We start from the raw sequence: 18,569 nt of genomic DNA on the forward strand, positions 1-18,569 counted from the left end.
GGAGTTAGGATAAGCGTGTTCTATTCTTTCTTTTGTATGCAATTTCGTGTCACGTATTTGTATGCCCGTACACGATTCAGTCATTAATTTTAAAAGTGTACTTACGTATACGTTTTCGAGAAATTTTTTTGAGAAGAAAAAAAAAAAAAAAAAAAGGAAAAAATGAACCGTGCTAGATGTAATTTTATTAATAGGTTGTAAATTTATTTTTTTTTGTTAAGTGTATATATATATATATACATACCTTGTATGGTGAGATTTTTTTTTCATACGTGCCTCGTGATCAGATGGATCAGTTTTGAATTGGTTTGAGAAAAATTGATCAATAGTAGAAGAAACATTTCCCTTACTTTTTTTTTTTCATTTTTAATCCAGTGATCGTTGAATCACGAGACACGACTCGAGGTATAGCTCTTGTTATGTAGAAGAGATATATATATATATATTTTTTAATTTACTTGAATGAGATCATTCCTGAATCATTGAAATCAAACAGATGATGTAACCTATACGCTATCGATCAAAAGTTTAAAAATCGTCGACAATTCAGTTCAACGTGTTGTTGAAAAATTTATTTCAAAGAAGATGAATTGTCATTCGCGGAATCGATAATGAACGATAACAAATTAAAATTCTTATAATTACAAAAAAAGAACCTACTTTTGACCAATAGAGTATAGGCTCTATATATATATATATACATACATATACTATATATTCGTTCTATCATTCGTTCATATTATTTTAGCCATGATGATGGTCGAGCCATACGAAATTCTCCGAAAACTGTTTCGATACTTCACGAGAAAGAGAAAGAGAGAGAGAGTGAGAGAGAGAGAGAGAGCGAGCGAGCGAACGAACGAGAGAGAGAGAGAGAGAGGGAGAGAGAAGAAAAAGAAGAAAAGTTCGTCCCTCGTGATCGAACCTTATATGATTTTAATTGTATTTGTACGATACCGATTATGGTCGTAAGGTAGACATAATTATACGCTATTTGTAAATAAAGACACAAGATTTATCCTGTATCGAAGTGCAATAATAAAAACATGTTTAATTAGTGCCAAAGTAATTGCAGAGATGAGAAGACACGAATACAATAATACAATAATATCCTCCTGTGATCGAAGGATGCGTACATTCCTCGATGGGATACAATACGATATATACCGAGTGTCCAAAAAAAAAAAAAAAAAAAATGTTGGAAATCAAAACCTTTACCTTACCCCGTTGAACAGGAAAAAAAGTAATTTAGCTTATCTGGTGGATTGCAAGATTTAAATCTGTATGTTTTTATTCGAGGATGCGATGTTCGAAGAATAAGGCAAACTTTTATCCAAGGTTTTATGCTTTCATTTTATTAATCTTTTGCAAAAATATAAGAATATTCGCAAGAGGATAAAACCATCTCGTAAAATTTTTATATCATGTGATTATCAAATTAACATTTTCGAATCCTCATTTATTTATTTATTTATTTGTTTATTTATTTATTTTATTCGTGTGGATTTAATCTTTCACCGTGTACGCCGTGTACAACGTATACCCTTATAAAATACGCCATTTTATCGCGGAAGTAACGGGAAGAGATGAACGGTTTTCCGTGAAACTTCATCCACTCAAGCGCGTATGTGTATATATTATATATATATATATATATATATATACATATATATGGTAATTTCGAAAAGTTTAATCATGACCCTATCTTAACCGGCTATTTTAGCAATGGCCGTATATTAGAATGAAGGTTGTAAAAATAATATAACGAAGCCGTCATTTAGTCACGTTGAGGCAGGGATGTTAAGCGGCCAGAAGTTTTTCAATTCGAGATTAAATTTCATAATCGGTGAGTTTGGCTCCCCTTCGATTTCAATTAAACGCATGAAAGATGGAATTTTGAAAGTTTTTAATTTATTTTATTTTTTATATATGATTTTATTTTATAATTATTTCTGTTGCAGTTTATCTATATGCTTGTTTATCTTGTTTCGTTTCTCATCGTTGCAAAAGATTTATTTTTTCGATTCGATTGTTCCTTAGATAATTAATATTTACGCGAGAGAAGAATCGTCTGGTAAGTATTTATTTATGTATTTCCATTTAATTCAATTTACCAGATACTTTTTGAAAATTAAGAGAATTAAAATTATTCAACTTCCAATCGAAAGATATTCTAAAAGTCCAATTGCACCGTTTATTTTCCATACCGTAAAATAATTTCAAAAATTTCGAGTGTAGTTAGAGAAACGACATGCTGAACGATTTTCAATATTCCTTAAATCTAGATACTGTTGAAGAGAGTATATAATACAAAAAGAAAAAAGAAAAAAAAAAGAAAATTCATTCGAAAAATGAAACTAAATAAAAACGAAAGGGAACGAATCGTTTCCAAATGAAAACATTCAACAAACGTAGAGAAAAAGATATAAGAGGAAACCGTTGCAGAACCGTTTATTGGAAACTCCAACATGGTGGCTTGTCGGTCAACTGGCCAACTTTCTATCGATAGAAAAAAAAAAAAAAAAAAATTGTACGGTTTCTCTTTAGTCGGCCAGTGGTATTGCCACACCAGCCCTTGGAACATCCGGGCGGAGATGCAAAAAATATTGGAAACTTCTTCCCCCCGGACTTTCTAACTTTTGGCCCTCGCAGTTCCGCAATATATCCTTCCACGATCTCCACGCGTAACCGAAAACCTTCGTCCGCTGTGTTGTGAGGACTCGAAGTGGATCGACTCGAATAGACGGAAATTTTTGTCAATATTTCGTTCGTATGTTTACAGTGCTGTGACCTCTGAATATGTTTACATTACATCAGTGGCAGTTTCGTTGTGCGAGGTTCGCTCGGCGCGATGAAGATAAGGAAGGTAAGAGAAATATTATTATAGCGAATATTTTTCAAACTTTTCTATTTTACTCGATCTTAAAACGATTGAATTTGAACCGTAGTCACGAGTTAATAAACGGTACGTGTTTTATATGCAAAATGATTTGAGCTAGAGTAACGGAAGATCTAATAAGAAATGATAATTTCTAGGACGATAATTCAGCATTAACCGCACACACCCACGTTTGAATCTCAAATATCCTCGAATGAATATCTCGTGTCTTGCGTAACTCTTCTCTCTCTCTCTCTCTCTCTCTCTCTCTCTCTCTCTCTCTCTCTCTCGCATTTCAAAATTCAAGAATATATCCATAATATCAGCGTTACACGTAATTATTTCGATCAGAAGATTAATTAAAAAACAGTTATAATAATAGATTTTCACAACGGTTGGAATAAATTTACATAGATGGAAAATTATGGATAATGAAAATTTTCACGATTTCAAAGAAGTTTCATTTCGGGATCAATACGGTTCGATTACCGCGATTATTTGTGCGTAAAAATTGTGCGGTTTTTTTTAAGTCGGAAATATGAAATAATGAGGGAGGGACAAAGATCGTAGCTTCGATATCCGAGAGTTTTTTTTTTCTCTCCTTTTTTTCTTTTTTTTTTTTTTCTTCCTTTTTGCGATGCATATACGCGTCATCCGGCATGCCAAGGACACCGCAACCTTCTTATCTAGCTGTCGTAACGGAGGTCGATTGTTCGCCTCGTTATTCGAAATGACAAACGTTCATGCGGAACGTAACGCCTTTTTAGCGCAACTTTTGTGGAAAATATGGAGGAGCGGCCAATCGGCAACTTTGCCAGTAAAAATCTAATCTGTGAATGCAAAACGTAGAAAATAATTCTCTATTGTTTCTGTGCAGAGTTTTAAATGCAAAAGTGGCGTTGTTTTAGACAGAGCTGTTGCGAATTTTAATCATGATGTTTTATCGATTTGAAATTTTTATTCACCCAACCTCTATTGTTTCCGCCGTGCAATACAAAATGGCGCTGTTCCAAAGATAAGATAAAAGCCCAACGAGAAGCGGGCATTATTTTCTCGTTAATACGTCAATTTTAATACGCCGATATTATCGATATTTCGTCGATTTAAAACCTTTTTTTTTTTATCGATAGCCTTTCCCCTTCCCTCCCTCGGCTTCCACATTATCGATCACGTTTCAATTTTTCCTCTCTTCGCACGAAATTAATCCCAATTCTCAACGTTTCGTCCAATCCAATTAATTTAATATATACGATGTAACGAGAACTCGGATACAATCTTCGAATATAACGATAAATCATTATAATGTTTAGATTTGAATTTGGACAAAGGAAAAGATTACGAGTCGAGTCGAGTCGGGGCAAACGATTTGGAAAAGATCGGGATCCGCAACATTGTGCAAAATGAGGGAAGGAGAGGCTGTAATAAAATAAAAGGTTGACCAAACGTCCTTCCACGGACGGAGGAGGAATGGAGGAGCAAGTTTTTCGAGGCGAGAACACCCGCCCACCCGAGTGCTCCGCCAATTCGACTTGGAAACCCGGCTTATCTTCCTTGGGATGGACGCCCACCATGACCGTTCTGAATTTTTATTCTTTTCGCGTCGGGGATTGAATTCTTCGCACAAAGGGTCGATAGGAGAGGACGCCCGGATATTACACGTCGATTTCAATTGCGATTATCGATTCTCCCATATTTCAAGATGGCGGACCTGCAAATTCGTCAAGGATATTTTCGTGTATGAACGATTTCACGTTTCGAGCTCGACCAGGGGGGTGTGAAGAAGGGTAATTCGTAATAATTCGTGTTCAAAAACAATTTCGAAGATGAAGAAGATATATAATCCGATGAGATCGATTTCGTTCTCGAACAAAAAATTAAATTAATCGTGATTATAGCTCTTTTCGTTTCAAGAAAATACTTTCTGCCTTTAATCGATTTTATTCGCCTCGAGAAATCGATGAATCGTTGGATCGAGGAAAGTTGAATTCACGCAATCGATGGAACAAGATGGAAGCCGGAGGTTGATGACGAGAGGGGGGGCGGGAGAGTTTCGTTTTTGCCCCAGCTAATCCCATTCGCGTATAACGGAGCAATTCCATTAAGGACAGGAGTGTGGTGGGCCGGCAAGGGTCGATTCGGAGAACAATTCGATCGAATCGCGAATTCCGTTTAATGGGGGGATGGAGTTGCCAGTCGTTCTCTTCCTCGATTGAGACGTTGCTTGCATTATCCACTGCTTTTCTAATTTATTTATTCAAGAATATTGGATCGAATTAATCTTTATTAAAGATTATTCCGATTTCGTTTTCTTCGAAAAATGAGAATATTATATACGATAATTATATCGAGGATAAATAATAAAAAGAGAGAGAGAGAGAGAAGTATAATAACGAATTTTTATTCATTAAGAATTTTTTCTGGATTTTTTTCTTTTTAAATTTAGCTTTTTATTGGACAACTTATTTTGCATTCGTCCAATTTCCATGTTAATTAATTTCTAAACATGAGCAGTTAATTCGATGGATTGAGAAAGAAATCACGATTGTCTCTGCAATAAAATATGGTTAATGATTTAATCAACGAGATGCTTTGAGAGGCAGAGGTCGAACAATGTTGGAATGCGTTGAAAACGGTAGCTCGTTAATCCAATTAAGAATGCGATTTTTTTCTTTTTTTTTTTTGTTTTAAAATGATCAATACATTTTGAAGAATCTGCTTGAAACGACGTAAACGTGGTTGTAAACATATAATTTATATTAAAAAGATAAAAGAAATTTTTTTCTTCCTCGAAATTAATAGTTCAAAAATTTTATTTATTATTTATTCATTTATTTATTTATTCACGGAATAAATTCTTTATACTGGCCCATAAAATATAATACTATATTAATTATATCTCTTTTTACGTTTTCATGAAAATTATCGCTAACCGAATTAAAAAAAAAAAAAGAAAAGAAAAAGAAAGAAATCATTACGAAGCAAAGCCTTTCGTTCATCCACTTAAGTCTCGAATAAAATCAACTAACCAGTTCCAGCTCACAGTGCTGCCAACGTTTATCTACGCTGCTCTCACATAGTGGCAGCACTTTTATCACAGTTGCAAGGGAAAAAAGACGGGACACAGAAGCACTTACGATCGAGCTCGTTATCTCGAGGAGCTTAGCTCTGCTTGCCTCATAAATAATTCATTCGGCGGTCAGGTTTCTCGAAGGGACATTTCTTCTTCTTCTTCTTCTTTTTTCTTTTTTTTCTCTTCTTTTCCGACGCCACACACTCGTCGTCGTCCATCGAATCATTGGTACAACGTCTCGCGTGCAACGCGAAACAACGTGCTTCTCCACGATCGTTTGCTTTCGTATCTTTCGCCGCGAACTTCTCGAATTCTAAATATAATCGAAATGGGTACCTCGAGTTTCGATCACGTGCAACTTCATCTCGAACGTAGGTCAAGATTTTTTTCTTCTTTTTCTTGTGAAAGAAAGTCGAAGTGGAAACTAATTATTGCATCCTTGAGTATTTAGAAATTCTAAATATCTCAGAATAAATTTGTCAAAATGATTAGTTTTACGTTTTTTGTTCTTCTGTTTTTCTGCTCAGCTTGAATTGAATTTATGTAAGTTTAATAATATATTTATGATTAGTATCCTAGATTTTTATCGTGAAAATAAATAAATATATATTTTATGCGTGATAAGTAACGCATAAATTAGTTTTGTTAATGTTAAAAAAAAATAACTATTACAAATAGATATGTGTTGTAAAACGTTACGAATGACATAGATATTATTTTTTATTTATCATAATTTTATTACTAATAATAGATAATACGTAGAATAAAAAAATAGGAAAACAAAATATTAACACGATTACAACTAATCGTTTACCTAATCTCAAAACATAAAAACAATCGCGCCTCCATTTACCGAGGCGAACGAAAATAAAATTCTTCAACGTCCACTCCACTCGTAACGTTTCAATTTATCTTTCCAACCGTAACGGAAGAAACGAGGAGGAAGAAGAGAGAGATAGAGAAGCGAAGAAGAAGGCAAGAACGAAAATAAGGGAACAAGACCGAAAGGAGGCACGTTTGATCTGCATCCGCGGTTCCTCGACTCGGTTCTGCCAGCTCTGCTCTATTCTTAGAAAAAGGATCGTCGGAGCCGTGTATTTACAATGTAGGTGTACCGCATTTAAAATATTGCCTTTAATATATAGCGAGCGTCGCCTGTTCGAGGCGTGCGCATGCGCGTTGCGAAGATCGTGCGTGTGGTGGGGGACAGGATGGTATTTAATACGTTTCGCCGCATAAATTGGAGAGTATATGGGGCGTTATGGGGTGGGACGAGACTGTGATCGTGGTGCGAGAGAAGCGGAATCGTCCCTGTCACGGCCACCATGTTGCAACCTGGGACATCGTCCTCCATCCCCCTTCCCTTCGACGATTCGTCCGTTTCCATTCCCCTTCGCCTCGCATTCCTCCCTTGTGCACGAACGAGGATGTTCGAGGATGATGGTCACCACGATTTGAATTCAGGATGAAATCGTACGGTTCGTACGTCTCGAAACGAATATATTTATATTTCAGTTTCGAGTTTTCATTGTTGTTGGATGGGAAACGTTTGAAAGATTTTTAAAAATCTCGATGAATTTGGAAGTAGGAGGATTTTTTACGAGTTTCTTATAAGTTTAAGAAGTTTAAATTCGTGATGTTTTGAGATTGAAGAAAAAGAAAAATGATTCATCTTAACGAAAAAAAAAAAAAGAAGAAAAAAAAGATTTAAGTTGAATCGTTCTTCTTCACTTTAATAAATTCACGTAATATTCCTCGAAGAATATTTTCTTGAAAAATATTTACATGTATAAAAAGAAACTTGACAATCGATATTTCTTTCCAAGTTATACAACAAACATTTTAACAGGAGAGGTTATCGTATAAAAAACACAGTCGATATCGATTTCGAGGCCAGATTCTCGGATTCGATTCGATTCGGCATTACAAGACGTCTCACCGGTTCCAGGAAGCCGGACAGCCGCGAGGAATGAACGTTCAATTTATTTACTCGTCCCCGCGAAATCCTGCGTTCCGATTGGTCGGATCGGTGGCTAAGTCCGCGGCATAAACTCGGCCCGTGGCCGTCGTTCAGGCCAACAACTTCTGTTGGGTTCCTCATATTAGACTTTTTCGTATTCCTTCGGCGCATTTAACCGGCTATTTTATGCTCCTCGTGTAGGATACAGTCTCTCCCTTCGGTGGCCGGTTGCTCTCTTGCCAACCGGATAATAACGCCGTGAGAGACGGTCGGTGCCGTCATTTTCGGATTTTATTATAACGCCTCTTCCCCCCTCAAACACTTATAATACAAGCTCCCGTATCATGGCTATCCTTAATTGGGATTAATACGAATAGTCTCGCGACATGTGTTACCGACCGAATGTGTTCGACCGTGCGCATGGTAAGCTGCGCCTGCTTAAAGTTCACGTTAGTGCTTCACGTTTTAATTCGAAACCACGGGACTAAGCTACCGATCCGCGTTTTTAACGTTTCTCGCGATTCGCCCGCGAGAATCCCAGGCCACTCTTTCGGAGTCTGTAATTGGACGACGCGGAGAGAGCCGAAGTGTGGCGAAGACGCACGAACCTCGTACCGAGGCCGGAGTCGTTTAACTCGCAGCATTCTCGCGACGCGGAACGAAAAGCCAAATTTATTTTGCGAGCTTTGTTTACGCAAGGTGTTTGTTCGCTCGAATCTTTTGGCAGGTGAACTATGTGGTTAAATGCCAGGAATTGTAATATATCGTTTTTTTCTTTTTAAATATACGATGCGTGTTTTTTTTTACGCGAATGTATTTGAATCTACTTATTGTAAATTATTTGGAATTAACATGCATTATGAAAAGAATTAAGTAGGTATAATAAGTTAGAAGAAAAAGGAATGTTAATTTTTTCGATGGTATAAATAATTACAGAAATTTAAAATTTAGTTATTTTCGTTAAGAATATTGTGGTTTTTTATTAACTGAACGAATTTTAAGATTGCTGTTCGATAAAGAATTCTATAGAGTGTCTTTAAAATTATAGTACAACATTCCTATCTGTATATAATGTAAAATTAGACACCAACTTTCAATTTTCAAGAACTTTTCAACATACAGAGATATGAAATTTTACATATGAAATTTTATTCTACGGAATCGCAATAATTTCTGAAACATTCTGGTTTCGCCTCGAATTAATACGCATCAGTTTTAATTTTTCGTCGGATATGAACAATTATCGAGACGATTAAGCGTTCCAAGATAATTAATACGATAAATATAACGTGATCATATCAGGCATGCTGATTCAGTAAAAGAAACGTACAATACGTGCACCATTTTCATTGGAGGATGAAATATTTGTCGAAAGGGACCCGGTACTCGGAATAACGAGCGGAACGAGGAAAATAACGTTTCTTTTGCTCTATGGGAGAGTACCATTACGAGGAATTACGCGGTTCGGAGAAACAGAACGATGCGATCGATCCGGACAATGCCTACGGAGTCGTTAATCTCTTTCCAGGAATCGTAGTGGGTCATACGCTGGGACAAAGTTTATATTTACGCGTTGCCTCGACTCGTAGCATAATATAATCGCTCACGAAGAAAATTTTTAAAAGCAACTTAATTCTCTGTAATTTTATGCGATTGCTGAATTATGTACACATGTCTTTGACGGAGAACGAGAGAAATTATTTTTTAAAAAATAATTTAATAATTTCTTTGCACAGTATTTTAAATATTTTGTTATTTATTAAGTTTGCTGTTTATCCATCGGTTATTAGATATTAATTTCTAAGTTCGTAAGAGTTTGTTTGACATTTTCATTTTATTTATCTATATTTTAAAATCGATTTACTACTCACTACGATTATTGCATCTTATTAGTTTCTCATTATACTAAATACCGATGATTTGTTTGTTTGTAATAATTATCATAATTCTCTTAATGTCTCTAATGCCTCTGCATGCAGTTGTAAAATATTTTGAAAGATCTTAGAGTCATAACGGATGAAAATAATACATACACATAGATTTGCATTCGAGATCTTCGTATCGTTCGTGATTAAATAATAGTAGTCTTGGAATGTTAATTCTTTCGCTTTACACGATCGAACGGAGATAATCGTGTTCTCGATTATCTCGCAAGTGCCGATTCCAGAAATTCCGTAATTAATTTTCATCGCTGTTGAAATTTATCAGAGCACGAAGGCACGGTCGAGCGGGCCGAGTGTCACAGCATGGTGCAATTTCCACATTGCATCGGAGAGATTTCAATGGAATTTTGTCGAATCATTTATTATTCCTAATTCCTTTACCCGCGTGAAAATTTCCCAATCAAATCTTATTTGCAAAGAAAATTACTTCATTATCCGCTTGAAAAAACTTTAATGTTTAACTTGTTTATACACATCCTTAAAAAAATATCGTACGTTCACTAATTACATAAGAATTTTTTAACCCACGACTACTAAAAAAAAAAATGAAAATCAAATGGACGCAACGGCTCGTTGGAAATACAGCACACGTAAACAAAATTAATTCGTTCGATGAATATTCTTCGCCAAAATTTCAAAAACACTGAAGCAAAAATTCCAAAATAAGTAAATAAGTAAATAAATAAGTAAATAAAAATATTCGTACAGCAAATACACGTGGTGATATCCGAGGGCGCCACTGAACAGAGAGAGTGACAAGAAACAACACCTCCACTCCACCAGGGTTACATTTCCTCCTCTTTCCTTTCTCCACCATTCTCCAAGCCAGAGAAACCTTTCGATACCCCCTTTATAATCTAATCTCTTCTCCGTTCCTTTCCTTGCACGGCCTCACCTTTGCCATTTCCCTCTTCCCTGCGCCGCGCCCACGTCGAATGCAGATGCGCCAACGGACACGAGACAGCCATCCATCTATCTCTCCTTCCACTCTCCTTCCTTCCACAATTCCTCCGCACATGTCTTCGTTCCAAGCCATCTCAAAGAAAGGACACAGACATACATTAATTTATATATTTCATACTTTGTATCGTTACACACGAATTTCCATTTTCGAAGAAAAATATCGATCGCTCTATCGCGATCCACCGAATCCCGAACAACATTTCTTTCAACCGAAAGGAGAAGGCATCGTAATTCCCACAGCCTCGCCTCGCCCCCCTCGCCATCTTCCTTCCATCGTCCCTTCCTCCGATGAGGGAGGGGGAAGAAGGAAGAAGAATCAGGGGTAGAGGCAAACGACTGTTTCGACATAGCCCGACCGTCTCTCTCGCACACTCTCTCCCTCTTCTTCTTGCCAACACACCTCGCCATCTCCCTCTCACCCCCTCCCCGCCATCCATCCATCCACATTCGTGGATCAGAGGTCCGTCCGCGTCTCGCAGAACCGGGGCGCGGCTCCACGCACCCGCAGAGGGGACCTACCTCTTCCCATGCTGAAAGAGGGAGGGAGAGAGAGAGAGAGAGAGGACGGAAAGACTTCGACTCTCGAGGCAAAGAGAGAGAGAAAGAAAGAGAAAGATAGAAGGAGAGGGAGAGAGAGACGAGGATCGTAGCCTCGACAGAGCCGTGTTCCAGTACGGTGGGTGGGGTAAGAGGGGTGGAGAGCGTTCGCAAAGTGTCCCTAAAACTTTTACAATCGCTCGGCTTGGCTCGCTCGCTCGCTCGTTCGCTTGCTTGCTCGCTCGCTCGCTCGCTCTCGCGTTCTCGCTAGGGCTATGCTTGATGGCGTATCTTCCAATGTGAGTTGGCCATAATACTAAGATGTACGGCTGCGCCGGTAGGGGTCCCGCTCGGTCTCTCACTTACTACCTTATAGTATAGCAAACGCGTATACCGAACGTACGGCCGTTCCATCGCCGTTGGCCAACAGTATTTCGCCGGTATTTTCGGTTTCTAGTCGCGGGTTTGCCATTCCCATCCAAAGTTTTCGTCCTCTCCCAACATCGGAAACACTGTGGCTCTCCACGACGACGGGAGCCCTCCTCGGGATCCTGGATCCTCGCATGCTTATCCACCGCGTGTAACAACCGCGTATTATTTCATACATTTCCGCAGAAATATTTTTCTCATACTTTTTCTTTCTTTCTTTCTTTCTTTCTTTTTTTCTTTCTTTCTTTCTTTCTCGTAATTATCTCGTAACCAGTCTCGTTCTTCGGTTTTCCCCCCCTCTCTCCTCTCTCTCTCTCTCTCTCAATTTTGCGCGTTTGCGAATTTTCTCCCTCTCTCCCCCCCTCTCGAGGGCGGGGGAGAGAGAGATACGTGTGCTAATCGATCTCCGTGGTATTTTGATATATAAATAGAGGAGATTATGGAGGAGTTATGTTTGCCAGTGATGTGCAAAAGGGGGAGAGGATGTTCGATGTTCCAGTTGCGCGGAGAAGTACACCGTGGGGCCCACGTGATTTGTCCGGTTGTTGCGTGATGGTTAGTGCGTGTCGTCGTCCATCGCCGCCGTCGGAGGGAAGTAATTAAGGAGGAGACGATGGTAAGCTCATACCATGTCCACGATAAACACGCGCTGTACGTAAAATTGTTTTTTTTCATTGTTTCTTTTTTTTTTTTTTTTTTCTTTTTTCGTCTGATCGTTACTGATAGATATACCGCCGAGGAGAGGAAATTTTTGAAACGACTCGTTCGATCGATTCGATTTGATAAAAGAGATTCATGCGATCTCTGTTCCAATGGTTTTCACACGAGTATACTGGGTTATTTGAAATTTGATTCGATGATACATATATTGTCGTTTCGCGATTAAACAAAATAATCTCTTTCTATTTATTTTTGCGCGAGAATGTGCTCGGCAAGCTTCTTTGTTCGCCTGTTGTTTGTGGAAAGTCGCGAGTGTGTTGGTTAATCACCTTCACGCTCGCAGCGACGCGACATCAAAGATCCGGACCGCCATACGATGACGAAAGCGTGTGACTCTGCATTACTTGCTCTCTAACCACGTAACGATACGTAAAAATAGAATTCATGGCGGTGAACGCGTTAACCGTTTTAGAGAATTAGAAACTCGAAACTTGATCGAATTAATCGTGTTATTGTTAAAAATCTCTGTTAAATATTTATCTGAACAAACCTCTCGAAATTTCCATTCGAAATTCTTCGATTCGATCGTATGTTCCAACGGGAATGCGTTTCCCCTCTACTCCTTTTCGATTGCTTTTTTACAATTTAGCTAGTTCGGTGCGCGCGAAACAAACAAACGAATAAACAAACAAACAAACAAACAAACAAATAGCGTCGGCCAACAAATACTCGATTAGCGATTAGTTTTTTCTCACCGCGTTTCTATCGTTGACCGAGGAGGAAGGAGGGGAGGGGAGAGTGGATTCCTCGTCGAACGGTGCATCGGCGAGGTGGTGGGGGCCGAGCGATCGTTATCGATTGGCGGAGCGGCGGCCGGCCACGCCCACTCGGCCGCCGCTCGTACATGCACCGCGACCATGCGCCATGTGACTATCCCCCGTGCATTTTCGTCTCCGTTGCAGGAAAATACTCGCGCAGGTCGGGATCACCGGCGTTATCGACCTCGCCAATGCAAAGTAGCGAGCCTCGTAAATATTTCGCGACGCCTTCGGCCCCCCCTCCCTTCCTCCCATCATTTCCACCCGATATTTTCAGTTCTACGCCGGATTCGTGCCTCGGGATATCCTCGATTTTATTATTACCGCGTCCACTAATAATTGTACGAATTGTTTTATATCTCGTTCGAAGAAAGGAAGGTACGAGTCGCGTTTCTTTCATTTCGATATAGTTTTTATAGAAAAGGATTAATCGTAAGATTTTTTTATCGAGTTATGTTCGGTTTTATCGATCTTATAGTCTTCAATAATTTTTCTTACGAGAGATAAATATCATTCGATTATTTTATATTTCAATAAATCAGCATAAATTGACGAATAATTTTTTAATAAAAATCCATCTATCCTTTATTATTTCCAAGCAAAATTTACGAACGAACATTGTCGATATTGTCGTGTTCCTTATTGGGAGGAATATTTAGGAGAGGAAGAAAAGAAAATAATTATTTCTAAAAAAAATAAACGATCGCGTATTTTCTCTCTTTTTTCTTTTTTTTTTTGCAGAACAAAATAAAATTTTCGAAACGGTAGCTTGTTAACAGGGGCATTGAATTTTGTTGATCCAGCGACAATAAATAACGCCCACGAGTGTTTAACTACGAATTCACCAGCGTAATTTACCGTTCCTTATCGCATCCTTTGTCCAATTTGCATGGAAATTCGACTCGTTTAAATCCGGATAAATACGAATAATAAAAAGAAGAAGAAAAAGAATATCTAGATAAAGTTGAAGGATAAAAAAGGAACGTCATTTGTCGATGTAAACCCGCACCCGTGTTTAAACGACGTTTATTAAAAGCTTTAAATTAAACGCGAGAATACCCACTTTTGTTCCCATTCCTTGTCCCCATTCAACAATTCCCCGCCACCTGTTATTCCTTGTAAATTTTTCCAAGTGGAAAGTTATTTTAATCATTCGATCGATAAATTATCCGATTCTTGTCTCCCGAATCGTACATTCTCACCAAAGAAAAAGAACCCGTGCGTAAATCAAGGCTATGGAAATATTGGAATCTAGCGGAGAGCCGTAAAACGGTCGCAAATCATTCGGGCGCAGATTTCCAGGAAAATCTTATTTTCCATTACCACGCGTCGAGAACATCGTCAACGTGTTTTCCACGACTATGCAAAACTTTCTCCTCGACCTTCTTTCTTCCAAGGGTTGCTCTCCCCTTATTCTCTCTCTCTCTCTCTTGTTTCTCCGGTTGCGAAGCTCTCCCTCCTCAGAAGTGAAAGTAGGTTATGTTTTCAATTTAGACCTGGGTTTTTATATATAGATCCGCGTGACAATGAGATTATTCTGCTTTCACTTTCCCCCGCCTCGAAGAGGACGAATCTCGGGCGAAAATCTTGTTTATTGCCTTCCCTCGGGCGAAAATTTACAAATGAAAAATTCTATCCGAAATAGCGCGGATGGAGGAAGGAAGTTTCGAGAAGAAGGAGCACGCTGCCCCTTGCCTCTTCTTATTGGAAGAAGGTGGGGAGACGGAGGGGGAGATTACTCTTTTTTACCGACGGTCGAGCGAAGTCGCCATTTTGCGGCCGTGGCCGTCGCTACAATGTGCGAGCGCAAGGAAGGAGCGTATCCCTCGTCGCGTGGATATCGGAGGCAATAAGACGGGACGATTTGCATCGAAGATCGTGGATGACAACAGGTTTATAACGCGTATGAGGCAATCGCGATTCTACGCTCTTATCGCGTAATTTATATCGCGACGCAAATCAAACGTTTTACGAGACAACAAACGCGTTTTCGTCCGCGGCCATGTTCTTTCCTCTCTCTCTCTCTTTTGCTCGCTCGCTCGCTCGGTCTCGCTCCCTCGTTACTTGGATTCTATTTCGATCGAACGAGCAGCGTACGAGAGTTAATCAATTAAGAGTAATCGTAAAGTTTTATTCGCATCATCGGCGCGCTGTTGGCGAATTTCTTCGATCTGTGGACGAGGAGCGGCGCCCGCCCTTCGAAATTCCTCGAAGATCTTAACAATATAATCGGGAACAACAGAGAATTTTTTTCGAGGAGATGTCCCCTTCGATGGATTAGGAGAGAAGCGTCGCGTGAACGCCCATTGGCCGCCATTGGCTCGTACGTAACCTTTCGCCGTTTTGCGACCGCCGGCTTCCTACGAATGTTCGATACACGAATAAGCCCTCTCACCTTCCTTCCTTCCTTCCTTCCTTCTTCCTTCCTTCCTTCCACGATCCCTCCGGCCTCTTTCGTTTTTCGTGCAGTGCGCATGGTTATACCTGGAAGGAAGTACGGTATAAGTGCGTAAAAGGGGGTGCATCGGGATGCGCCTGGGCGCAGTGGAAGGGCCGAGTACATACAGTGTTGGTGTTGTTGGATCGAGCAACATCACGACATGCGAGAGGAGATAACGTCTCCTCCTCCTCCTTCTCTTTCCTCTCTCTCTCTCTCTCTCTCTAAAGGAATTTAGTTCCGGAATCTTGTGGTGATGGTGGTGTGTGATTGTGGTGATACGTTTGGATAATTTCTAAAATTTCTCGCTTCCAGAAATCCAACCAGTGTCTCGCTCGCAACGCGTGTCTCTCGTCTCCATCCAAAGCTCAATTTCCTCGAGATAGGAAGCGCACGATTGCAGCTCGTCCACCCGCTTTCTTCCCTGCATAAATGGCCGCCGGTAGCCAGTTTCTCTCGGTCAGTCGCCGTCTCTTTTTTTTACAGTTCGTTATCCGTGCGGCGAGGCGAGGAGGAGGAGGGAGGGTGGCGAGAGGGGAGGGAAAAGAAGAGGTTTGGAAGAGGTCGCGTGACGTTTGCGGGGGTCAGACATAGGGAATAGGGCGCAAGCGCAGTTATGCCCGTTGAGACTCGTCGAGCACATGGCCGAAACTTGCTCCTATTAACGCGCCTCCACTCCACGGATCCGTCTACCTCGAGGGGTTGAGGGATTGGATAAATAGTGTGGGACAGACAGTGGCTCGTTCTGTTTTATTTTTTTCGTGGCTACGAAGAGTGGTGGTGGAGGAGGAGGAGGGAGAAGGATAATTAAAATTTTGATATTTGGCTGGTTTTTCGAGAGGATCGTTTATCAAAGTTTCCAAGATTGAGATGTATATATTTTTTCTCTGAGAAAAATTCGTTTTCACGATAAATTCACGATTCGATAAATTCGATCGAGGGAAGAAACAATGGATTCTGTTGGCCTCGAAGGAAAATAAAATTAAGTGGGAGACGAATTATATTTTTCTCCTCGTTCAAAACAATAATTAGACGGTGTAAATGAAAGAAAAAAAATTCCTGGAACGGGAGAGAGCTCCTCGAGTCACGAAGATCATTTTTTAAAAACAATATATATATATATATATTCGAAAATTTGAAAAATAATTCAGTAGAGAGAGAGAGAGAAATAAATTATTATTATTATTATCGGAAATATCGAAACGTTAAAATAAGACGAAGTTTGGAGAGTAATAAAACAGGACGTCCTTGACCCAGGTCAAACGGCGAATGGACTTGTACAAACCTTTCTCGGTTGGCGTAACTCATAAATGATCACGATTCTTCTTCTCGGAGAAAATTTATGGTCGGCCTCCCTATCTGTGATATTGAAAGACAGTGGTGTAATAGTGATCTATTATTAAACATTCGCGTGCTGACTGTAATAGAGTGCAGTGCCCTAAGGTCACGGGATCGGAGTTCATCGATCGATCGAACAAAGGGTGAGTAAACTGTTCTACGCCTGTTGATCTTTTTAACCCGTGCGATTATCGAATTTTCGAACGAGTGTGTTCCTTCCTTTTTTTAAAAAAGAATTTTTCTTCCTTATAAAAAACGAATAAATAAAATAATCTTACGATAGCGTTATTTAAAGTTTGTTATAATAATTTTTGTGGTATATTAGGAATATATGGACTCGATTCGATGATTTATATTTCTTGGCTTCGATTTCGAGAAATCACTTTCTCTGATATTTCTCGAAATTATCTCGATTCTCGAATATATGTAGGAAAAATAAATTTAAGATTCGATAAAAGGATAACCGTGTCATTACGCAGGTGGTAAAATATCGTTGTTTAATTGTAAGCGAGAAACGTGCACCACTTAATATTGATGGCCGATATCTAATACGAATGATTAAAGCTTTCATGATTAACAACTCGATCGATTCGTTTTATCGCGAATAATTAAGTATATTCGTCCAATCTGCTTGCGAGCAATACGTAATTAAAATTCAACGTTATTGAGCAAAGTTCTGATTAGATGGCTGGATTAGCCTGAACGTGGTTTCAACGAGTGCATTTTACTGCTTCTCCAGCTTGTTCGTTAATTAAATTTACACAATTCCTATGTTAATTTACTGTGTCAACAGTACATTACAATTTATAATGCAATTGAATTAAATATTTATTTTTAATTTTTTCTTTTTTTTGGAATTACAAATAATAATTCAATCGTACACGTTTTCTAATTTTATATATTTCATATTTCTTGCTAATTAACGAAACATTTTTTATCTGACAATTAAATTTTCCACTCTTTCCTCGAATTTTCGAAGAGGAATGATCAAGAAGTTAAGTCGGAAAAATTCCTTCGGGACTCGAATTGAATTTGAAATTTGAATTCCATGCGCGATCGTGATTCGAGGAAAAGGGAGAGGTGGAAAAGTGAGAGCTAGAAAATGGAGTTTCCGAGTAACAGGAGGAACAGTTCATAGGGCGTAGCCCAGGGGGCATTCTCACTCGTAGAGAGTTTTCCAGAGTATCCGCGGCTACGACAGATCCGCGCCTCGGTTTTTACGATTTAAGGGAGAAAGAGTGCTGTGGCGGGGTTTGAAAATGCGGGGTGTAACTGTCAGCCGAGCAATAAAACTTTTAACGCCTTCGTGTCCAATAAGCGTATCGTCCACCGAGTTTTACATTGGGCGGTGTCCTGCGGCCATTACTCCGGAACGGGACGATGCGGCACGCTGATTGGTCGGCCGATGCATCATGGCCGCTCCGTATCCAAGATTTCCCCCACCAATCTATCTACCGACAGCGTTTTCCATCCCTCCAACGAGCTACTCTCTATCCTTGTTATGTTAAATCTTCGAGGGTAAAGCGATACGAGGCG

At 39.3% G+C, this 18,569-nt stretch overlaps 2 protein-coding genes and 1 long non-coding RNA gene across 25 annotated transcripts in view; 2 read left to right on the plus strand and 1 right to left on the minus strand.

Moving 5' to 3' along the window:
* LOC108000445 (homeobox protein abdominal-B) overlaps positions 1–1,069 on the plus strand; it is a 45,114-nt gene extending 44,045 nt beyond the window's left edge. For all 3 annotated transcript variants that reach the window (XM_062086450.1, XM_017060759.3, XM_017060758.3), the window contains one exon: positions 1–1,069. This exon is cut by the window's left edge. The gene's annotated coding sequence lies outside the window, so the exon portion shown is untranslated.
* A 910-nt stretch (positions 1,070–1,979) lies between these two features.
* Positions 1,980–18,569, plus strand: part of LOC108000314 (uncharacterized) — a 252,647-nt gene continuing 236,057 nt past the window's right edge. For 5 of the 21 annotated variants that reach the window (XR_009833075.1, XR_009833056.1, XR_009833057.1 and 2 more), the window contains exon 1: positions 11,699–12,396. Coding sequence is in view for 3 of the 21 variants with exons in the window: in XM_028667963.2 (XP_028523764.2) it covers positions 17,038–17,176 (139 nt within the window). In the remaining 18 variants the exon portion in view is untranslated. Of the gene's footprint in view, positions 2,867–4,188; positions 6,640–6,881; positions 7,054–11,698; positions 12,432–16,952; positions 17,177–18,569 lie in introns of those variants that run through there. The other 16 variants (XR_009833076.1, XR_009833074.1, XR_009833067.1 and 13 more) reach the window with 10 other exon arrangements.
* LOC114577881 (uncharacterized) lies at positions 9,135–13,155 on the minus strand. The gene is made up of 2 exons (XR_009833118.1): positions 12,991–13,155; positions 9,135–10,887 (listed from the first exon to the last, which is right to left on the minus strand). It is a non-coding gene; the product is annotated as an uncharacterized LOC114577881 (long non-coding RNA).

Source organism: Apis cerana, linkage group LG16, assembly GCF_029169275.1.
Source record: "Apis cerana isolate GH-2021 linkage group LG16, AcerK_1.0, whole genome shotgun sequence".
Taxonomy (NCBI): Eukaryota; Metazoa; Arthropoda; class Insecta; order Hymenoptera; family Apidae; genus Apis; species Apis cerana.